We start from the raw sequence: 9,690 nt of genomic DNA on the forward strand, positions 1-9,690 counted from the left end.
TTTGGCTTACAAATTGCTTCTACGTTAATTAATTATTTTAATTAGTATTAAAAGAGTTACAATTTTTAGATGGATAAAAAAGTTGCATCAACTTTTAGATACAACTTTTTAGAAGTACATACATTACTGCTAGTTTCTTTAAAACCTTCTTTCCTCTCCCCTTGTATGTGTGTTAAAATACTTAGTATTAAAAAAAAAAAAATATTTTTAGGTTTATGGTGCATTTCAGCAATTTAGAGGATTTTAGGAATAATTGGTTATTTTCAAGTTTAGGGGCAATTTGGTAATTTTGATTATTAGGTAATTGAGTGGATTGAGGTTTATCCATAATAATTTGGTTGAGTTGGGTTTGAGTTAGATCTAATTGATTAAATGGGTAATAATGGGTAAATATCCAACCCTACCCAAAATATTTGGATAATATCCAAACCCTACCCAATTACCTTTTACCCATTAAGAACTGGGTATTACCCAGAATAATTGGATCGGGTAGGGTTAGATATCCATTACCCGAGGGTATGGCCATCCCTAGTTGCCAACACAACCTTCGAATATGTGCTTAATAAATAAAATATTTCCAACCTCAAAGCAATGTTATGTTAGAACTACTCTATTACCAATAGGCAACGGAAGCATAGAATAACAAGATATAAATACAACTGGATGATAAAAGTTAGTACTATACTTTTAAGGCGAAAACTTCATTTTGGTCTCTACATTTTGGAGTTATATTTAATATGATTCTTATATTTTGGTAGGAGCAATTTGATACCTACTATTAACTCCATACGGAAAATGTTTACGTGGTTAACAGATTGTACGTTGGCACATTAGACGCTTAAGTGGCTACTAAATAATAATAAATAATTACTTTGACTTTTAAAAATTGCCAAGTCAGATTTAATGGAAAAAAAATTTCTTATAATATTTTAAAGAAGAATTTGTTTTCTGGGTATTTCAATTCTTAATTTCATTTATTTTTCTTCTAATTTAATTTCTCAAATTTTTTCACTTCAATTGAAATTATTCTACAACATTTTGTGTGTACAGATCCGTACTAACAAAAAAAAATAAAAAACACAAAGTCAAATCAACTTTTAAGATGATAAACTGTTGTTGGCTTGAAATATAATAGGACAATATCTCCGAAAAAGAAAAAAAAGAAAAAGAAAAAAGAAAAATAGAAGAAGAATATAATAAGACAAAAGCTAAATCCAAGAGTGAGGTATCATTGATAACGGTAATTAAATTTTTTTTTTTTAGATTTAAAAAAAAAAAAACCCTTTTTTTGAGCTTATGTAAATAATATAATAGCGTATCATGTCATCTCCATATCATTTGCCTTTATTATTAAGTTTAGATACCCATTAGTTTTCTATATAAGTTAGATTTGAATAAAAACCACCACAAAACACAAGAATTTTTAGGTTCAAATATTTTAAAAAAATAAAAAGTACAAATTAATATTAATAACAACAAAGTTTTTTGAAAATAAAAATCATAAAAAGTTTTTTTTTGGATAAGAAGATTGTAACTTTATGAGAAGAAGATAAATTCAATACATTCTAAGTTACAACCGACTTGATCATATAAGAATTTTTCTCTATCTAAATTACAAAAATCAATGATAAAGATAAGGCAAAATGCAAAACTGACCCTCTAACTTTCAGTTTGTCAATTCAGTCCTCTAACTTTCAGTCATTATTTTGTCAATTCAGTCCTCTAACTTTCAATTTTTGTCAATTCAAGGCTCCGTTACAAATCTGTTATTGCTGCCGTTACAGCTGCAAAAACGACGCCGTTTTCATGTTTTTTTTTTTTTTTTTTTAATTTCCGGAATTAAAGGAAAATCTGAAAAAAAAAAAAAAAAAAAAAAAAAAACATTAAGGGAACGACGTCGTCGTTCCCCTTACCTGAATCAAAACAAAAGCAAAAGGGATTCTTCCCTTCACTGAAATCAAAACCAAAAAAAGGGATTCACTCAAATCCCTAACTTTGAGTCCGAGAGAGAGAGAGAGTGAGCCGGTTTGAGAGAGAGAGAGAGAGAGAGAGAGAGCGACTGAGTTCACAGCGGTGTCGCCGCCCCTGCTCGCCGCCTCTGCTCGCTGCCCAGTCGCCGCCCCTGCCGCCCCTGCTCGCTGCCCAGTCGCCGCCCCTGCTCGCTGCCCCAGTCACCGCCCTGCGTCCCTGCTCGCCGCCCAGCCACTTTGCAGGTATATTTTTGCAGCTTATTTTATTTTTTTTAATGGGTGTTCTTAAAGTTTGATTTTTTTTTTTGTCATTTTTATGGTTAGCTTTTTTATGGTTAGCTTTAAAATTTCTGTCATATTGGTGCTTCCATCCANCCTGACATATTAACAATCAACCACCAAGCCATCGCCACAAACCACCCATCAACGACTAGATCTTCTCCATCTTGACCTCATGCCATCACTTCATACCACAATGAATACCAAATTTGTTTCAATGTTACTAGTCTTGTATGTGAACTCTCAATCGACATTGTCACTTGTCCAAAGGCAACATCATGTTATGTGTCCCCTTATGACGGATGTTAATGCTCTAAATTTATCAAGTCACTTAAAAAGATTTTGTCAAAAGAAATTAGACAAAAAATATCTTTTCGTACCCATAAATGCTTTTGTTTTGATTTTGGTTTTGAATTTTTTGAGACAAATTTACTTTTATCACTGTTGTCATTTGTTTTAACAAAAACGTTGATTTGGCTTACAAATTGCTTCTACGTTAATTAATTATTTTAATTAGTATTAAAAGAGTTACAATTTTTAGATGGATAAAAAAGTTGCATCAACTTTTAGATACAACTTTTTAGAAGTACATACATTACTGCTAGTTTCTTTAAAACCTTCTTTCCTCTCCCCTTGTATGTGTGTTAAAATACTTAGTATTAAAAAAAAAAAAAAAACTTTTATGACTTTATGTTGGAAATAAAGTAGAGATAATACTTAAATTTTCCTTGGAAATTACACAATTTGATTTTACCAAAAGAGGTAGCAGAGATGAGGCACGGACCAAGTCACTGTCTTGAAACAAATTGTGCCGTCTATGGTATATCCGATGTAGTTAAACAAATAGTTTATGCACGTTGCCCCCAAGATACAACAGCCCAGCCACCTTTTGCTGATTATCCTTGTGAGCCTACGCTGCTCGTAGGATATAAGCTCTTTATAGTACTTTCTTTTTCCCAGAAAATTTTGTAAAAGATAGAATATTTTTGTGAGTAGTAAGAAACAATAGATGGTATGTGTTTAGGACAATAAAAAATTACTTTTGAAAGTCTGCAGCTTTCTAATTCAAAATAAAAATGTGTGTATCTGAAACTTTTATTTCTTTCCATATATACAAAGCTAGACATGTTGCTTGTCCTTAGCCAAAAAAATCAAAAGGATTTGATATCAATTAAATAGTCATAAAGTTATTGAAATAAATATATATAATCAATAGCTTTCTTCTTTATATATATATATATATATATAAATATAATATAACCGGATATCAAAAGTTATCTTTGCCAAAATCTTAATCTATAAGTTGGGAACAAAGAAAAAGTCATAAAGCTTTGAAATTAATGCCCCTTAAATTACGTTGCTGTACATTATTACAATATCTTTTGAAAGTTTCTGAATATATATATTACAATAAATTGCTACCTATTTGACCACTTTCCATTAAACCAAATAGTAAATATTTGTATATATATGGTAACTTATTATAACATAAAATAATTCAGCAATAGATGTACATTTAAGTGCTGAAATATTTTCCATATATGACGTTATTATGTCATATTTAAATAAGAACGTTTGAATACAAAACGTTTAGAATCGAAAGTGTATATTTGTAATAGCCAAATATGCTGGCAATTATGGTATTAATATCACGTTAATGTTCATAAATTTCCTGATTAAAACTATTGACAAAAGCTATTCAAATTTTGAATTATATTTGAATTTCAAAATTTAGTAATCAACGTATTTGACATTAAGGGATAATTAATACACATAAATGAGTATTAAAATAAATATAATATTTTTATAAAAATATCCAACAATCCCCACTTATTTTTATAGAAAATAAATAGGTAAATATATATAAGAAAATTTTCTGGGTAAGTAGAACATTATGCATAAGTGGCATTGTCTTTACTGTAAAATCACATTGTATCACGTATGAGAATAGTGTTTGTTTTATAAGCTAAAATGAAAGAATTGTTGAAGTTTCAAGACTAAAATGACAAAAATTAAACTTTAGGGATGGAAAAACAATTCATGTAGTTTGTCTGAATTTTTCTCCTTTAATTGATTTTATTTATCTTGGATGTTGTTTAGTGGACTTGATGAAAGAGGGCAGCACTGTAATATTGCTCAATGCTAAAATTGACATGTTCAAAGGATCAATGAGGCTTGCTGTGGACAAGTGGGGCCGTGTTGAAGTCACTGAACCTGCTGATTTCATTGTGAAGGAAGATAATAACCTGTCACTGATTGAATATGTGCTTGTGAATCTTGTTGAAGAGTGACTTTTGTGGACAGTGTTCACCCTCGCTGCTCTGCCTTGACTGAATCAGTGGTGGGTGTGCCATGAAGACTGTGAGGACAGAGGGGGTTATAACTTTGTATATGATTTTGCTTTGAACATTGGCTTGTGATTTTGCTTCATCAATTCATTCATAGACCTGAATTTTGTAATTAGCTTTTTTGATTTGGCATCTTTGAGGAAATTGTCCTGTAAATGCACTGCAGATATGCACATAAAGCATGAAAACGGTAGAAAATATGTCGGGGAAGGAAGGCACCATATACTGTAACTGAAAAGGTACCTGGACAACCAATGAACGTCAGTAAGACATATTAGAATGCTAGATGCATTACATCTTACACAAAGAGCTTTTTAAACCGTGATGGGTTGGAGATAATATACACATATAGGCCACGTGAATTGGTTAAATTTAACTGTATCCAACACTTGGCACAACCATTGGATTGGAGATAATATTTCCCATGGAATTTTTTTAATCCTCTATAGGGCATATATGATAATAATAGAAAATGAGCTTCAGCTAAAATGGCACTTCCTCCTCCCAAAAGAATATGGATGGAGGGTGAAGTCTGATAAATTACCACTTATCTCTAAAGCTTGAGCTGTTAGAAAATGTTAAATTTTAATCATTTAACCATTTTTCTAACAAAGTCTTGTGTTCAAAACTCATTAGGTGTACATAACTTAACAATTAAAAAACATAATGCATAATAATACTATGGGGGAGGTGGTATATACGGCTAACAGTGATAACATAGATTCCTTGATAGTTGCGTAAAAACCGTGATGGGTCACCTTGACGACCACCCACGGTCTCAAGATTGCCACCAGCCACTCAAGCTTACCACCAACTACCAAATACCAGCCACTCAAGCTTGCAGGTGAGAACTGACTTCCAGTAATTTTCTTTCGTCCAAAACAAAGGAATCCTCTTTCCAACTTGATAACTGAAGCTTACAGTTGGCTGCCAAACATTAAATTTAACTCGATTTAGTACATCTAGCCAAATTGTCCTGTAAATGCATAAATGGAACAAACTTTCCACACAACACAAGAAATCAATCAAACTGGTCAATTCCTCCACAAGCTAAAGGAAACCTTGCCTTACCTTTTCACTTTAACGTCACAAAATAATTGTAATATTAGTCTCCTCGCTTCAAAAACTATATTGCCTTAATAGTTTAGCAATAACATCACAAAATAATAGCCATGTGACAATATTTGGCCAATTACATAACAAACTACATGCCTAAGTTCTGAAGTACTGTTCCTAGAATTAACTAAGTTCTGCTAATTTGTTGACTATTAAAATTTCTGCAGCTTTGTTGACTACCATCAACTCCTCCTGCTCTAGATCTCTTTGAGTTCCCCTCAATGTTAACAGCCTGGATGTGAAAAGTATACAGACATTAGAAATTGACAGCAAAAAGATATAAAAGTAATAAACATATATATATATATATATATTTAGCTGCCATATTGGTATTTTATTAAAATTCATAAACATCAAGCTTCGGTTACGTATATACCCAACTAAAAAAATTCATAAAATTCAAAGTCATTAAAATAAACAAAGGACGTTACTTTGTTGGCTGCCTAGCTATATATATATATATATATATACACGTCACACATACATTGCTTTGTTGGCTACTAAATGCACTATCTACTTGCACTCTAAATCCCATGAAGTGCTCCTCAGTACTGGCGGCCTGCATGTGAAAAACATTAGAAATGTGCATAATTTGTTGTATTAAGGAAATAATTTAAATGAATTCAAATACCCTCTTTCTGCTGCTACTTGTTGCCTTGCCCTTGCCCTTGTCTGTTGCCGCCTTGCCTTTGCCCTTGGCAGTTGCTACTCCTGGTGGTCTTTGATTGCTCCTGCAGGTCCTTCTGTTATGACCCAATTGATGACAATGTGCACATCTTAAACTTGTTTGATTCCTCTTCATCTTGTAAGGGTTATAAACTTCATCTTTATCCTTTTTTCTTCTATCAATCTTAGGCCTCCCTGGCTGGATTTTATGGATTGGAGGAAGTATTGCATCTCCATCTACTTCCGGCCACAAATCAGGACCATTGCATGGCTGAATGAGATGCGAATATAAAGCAATATATGTATCCTTCTTATAGAAGTCATGCACATAATCCTCAGCTNCCGTAACGGTAACCCTCGTCAAAAGTTAGAGCCCATTTCTCTTTGGGCACATCCTTCAGATATCGGTGTGCGTCCTGGTTGATATTCTTAATTAAATCAAAGGTGGCATTGAACTTTCGCTCCTGGGTAGCACTTGCTGCCCTCCATACTAGATTCTTTACAGTTTCATTGTTACATCTACTGTTGACGTTACTGCATAGATGACGAAGGCAGTAACGATGTTCTGTCATGGGAGGCCGTAGGGAAAAGTCTCGATTAGTGTCTCTGAAGATAGCTTGTATCCCAGGGTGTCTGTCAGATATGACACACAGGTGTCTCCAGTCGGTAACATACGTTCTTATACAACACAAGAACCAACCCCAAGTCTCTGTGCTCTCGCTTTCGACAACGGCGAAGGCTAGTGGATAAATCTTATTATTAGCATCTGTCGCCATTGCAATCATCAATTTTCCTTTATATTTTCCATAGAGGTGGGTTTCATCAATGCTAATCACAGGCCTACACTTCTTGAACCCAACAATACATGGACGAAACGCCCAAAATACAGACTTGAATGTACAGGTTTCTCGTTCATAATTATCATCTAATAGTAACTTATACTGTGTACCTGGACTTGCATCTTGAAGTCTTGCCAAAAAACGCGGCAACTCTGCATATGACTCCTTAAAATCCCCGTATATAGCTCAACGGCCTTTTGTTTGGCATCCCATACCTTGTATGTGAACCATAATGATTACGTTAGAAATGAATACATGTTAAATAATTATAGCTGAAGAAAAAAATCAGGACTTGTAAGGCTATAACCTGAATATTGTGCTTATACTTCACATAATATAAGGTATTCATGGGTTGTGGGAAAAAACATTGTGCTTAAACTTCACATAAAACTGATTCTCTACATTGTATTGAAAAAAGAATGCAAGTTGCTAGAATACCTTGTAGTGAGATACTTCATGTTTTAAGTCTGCCAAAGCAACGTGCGTAAGTTCTTTATCTTATACGCAGGGTCTTCTCGTATATAGCGCTCAAGTACGTATGCTAGAAACACTGAATCAATCATCCGACCATCATGAGCATTCTGAATTTTATCGCACATGTGGGGCCCTTGCATTTTGCGATCTTCCAGACATTGTCTCCTTTGCAACAAATCGCACGGACTGACCATGGACAAGAATCATCCTCACAACTCACCATAAGCCTCTCTGAGTCTGAATACTCAGTTTTGAAGCTAAAATTCTCTTGCACTCGTACCAGGTCAACGCATGTCGTACTGCCAATTTAGTTGCAAATACCATCCCTTTCAGTGGCTGCTCCCCAGGTGTCCAACTTGATACTTCCGCTTGCATAACCGGTGATGGATCAAACATATTATCCCAAGTGTTTTTGGTGAACCATTCCGGCATAGGATCGGGACCGGGGCATGTATCTCTATTCTCTTCTACAACCACATCTTCAAGATGATCAACATCCTCATGTTCACCCATGGTATCTAGGAACTCTTCGAAGTCATCCCTAGTAACATCAATATGGGTTGCATCATCAGCAACTCCGTAATCATCTTCATTTTCAAATGTGCCCCCATGCAGCTCATCATGAGATAAATGCTCTCCTTCATGCATTCCTCCTGGGCCCTGCCTCCTCCTCAGTTGAGTTCACACCAGGAAATGCCCGCCATGGTTCATTGTCATACCCATCTCCTGTGTTCTCTACACACCCTTGATAAGATTGTAATGGTATTGACTCGATGTGCTCATCTATAGTTCCATCCAAAACAGTATGTTGTGAACCCTCTCCAGTCTCACTATGGTGGGCTCAACAGTAACATAGAGCTCCGAAGCAACAAATCCTTTCACCACCATTTGTTCAACAACTTCCCACATCATCTTCACTTCAGCGCCACCCGATAATTGTAGTGACTTGTAGACAACTTGGGTGCCTACAACCAATTGAGGTCTCATACACGATTGAAATGTTATGCCTAGACTGGTCTAACCCCATCGCCTTCAATATTCTTCGTTTCAAATTCATAAGGCCTATCCCACGCTTCACCTTAACACATTTTTGCTTTTGGTTTGAGCCTTGGTATGACAACCCATTTAACTCATGATAATACGTCTCTCCATCGTAGTACACATAGAAAAAGTGAAAATCCATCACCGACCTATTATTAACAATATTAAAAGTTGTCATAAACTATAAATAGTTACATAAATTTGGCATATGATAAAAAGTATTTCTATTCAAACTCAACCTCCTTGACTATGTGTATAGACATATAAATAATTGAATCTCGATCATAATGTGCACTTAACCATATATATATATATATATATATTTTATACACATATAAAATAAAAAAATGTCAACCATTTCGACTTTATTTTACTAAGCCAATTTCTTTGTTGAGAAATGAATTCATATTATATGCAAGTTTTATATAAAGTATGAGAAGGAAAGATTATATTAAGAAACAGTACGGTAGGAAAAGGGAAAAATATACCAAACCATATATACAGCCCCACTTTTATATTAGATAATTTTAAATTGTGAAGAAATTGATAACTTGGTATAAATAGAAAGAAAAAAGGAGTTTACATAATTTATAAGTTTATATTAATTGCATATTATTTTTTTTTTTTTTACTTTATCGAAAAAAATAGTTAATGTTATTAGAATTTTATTATAAATTTTTTTACAATTTACCTTACAATTCTCAAATCTCTAACCTTGAACGAGTAAATGCTATCAATATTTCTTGTCAATTTTCATATTAATTTTATATTGATGGTTCTGAACTATTAATGCCAATGAGTTATAGCTTACATTATACTTGCCTCTTACCGTATATAGATTACAAGGTCAGGATTCAAACCCATTTGGATGTGTGACTAGGTGGTAATAATAAAAAGATGTTTCTACTATTATATTATGTAATTAAATTTAATACTCATTTTCAGGTGAAAATGGCC

The 9,690-nt window shown here is 33.7% G+C and overlaps 1 protein-coding gene across 1 annotated transcript; it reads right to left on the reverse strand.

The window, feature by feature from the left end:
- Nucleotides 1-5,781: 5,781 nt before the first annotated feature.
- Nucleotides 5,782-8,340, reverse strand: LOC136070773 (uncharacterized). Its single transcript, XM_065781196.1, has 4 exons — nucleotides 7,913-8,340; nucleotides 6,345-6,735; nucleotides 6,198-6,272; nucleotides 5,782-5,945 (listed from the first exon to the last, which is right to left on the reverse strand). The coding sequence occupies exons 1-4, from the start codon at nucleotides 8,338-8,340 to the stop codon at nucleotides 5,841-5,843; spliced, it is 999 nt and encodes a 332-aa protein (XP_065637268.1). The 3' UTR covers nucleotides 5,782-5,840.
- Nucleotides 8,341-9,690: the final 1,350 nt, after the last annotated feature.

Source organism: Quercus suber, unplaced genomic scaffold (genome assembly GCF_002906115.3).
Source record: "Quercus suber isolate HL8 unplaced genomic scaffold, Cork oak 2.0 scaffold_258, whole genome shotgun sequence".
Lineage (NCBI taxonomy): Eukaryota > Viridiplantae > Streptophyta > Magnoliopsida > Fagales > Fagaceae > Quercus > Quercus suber.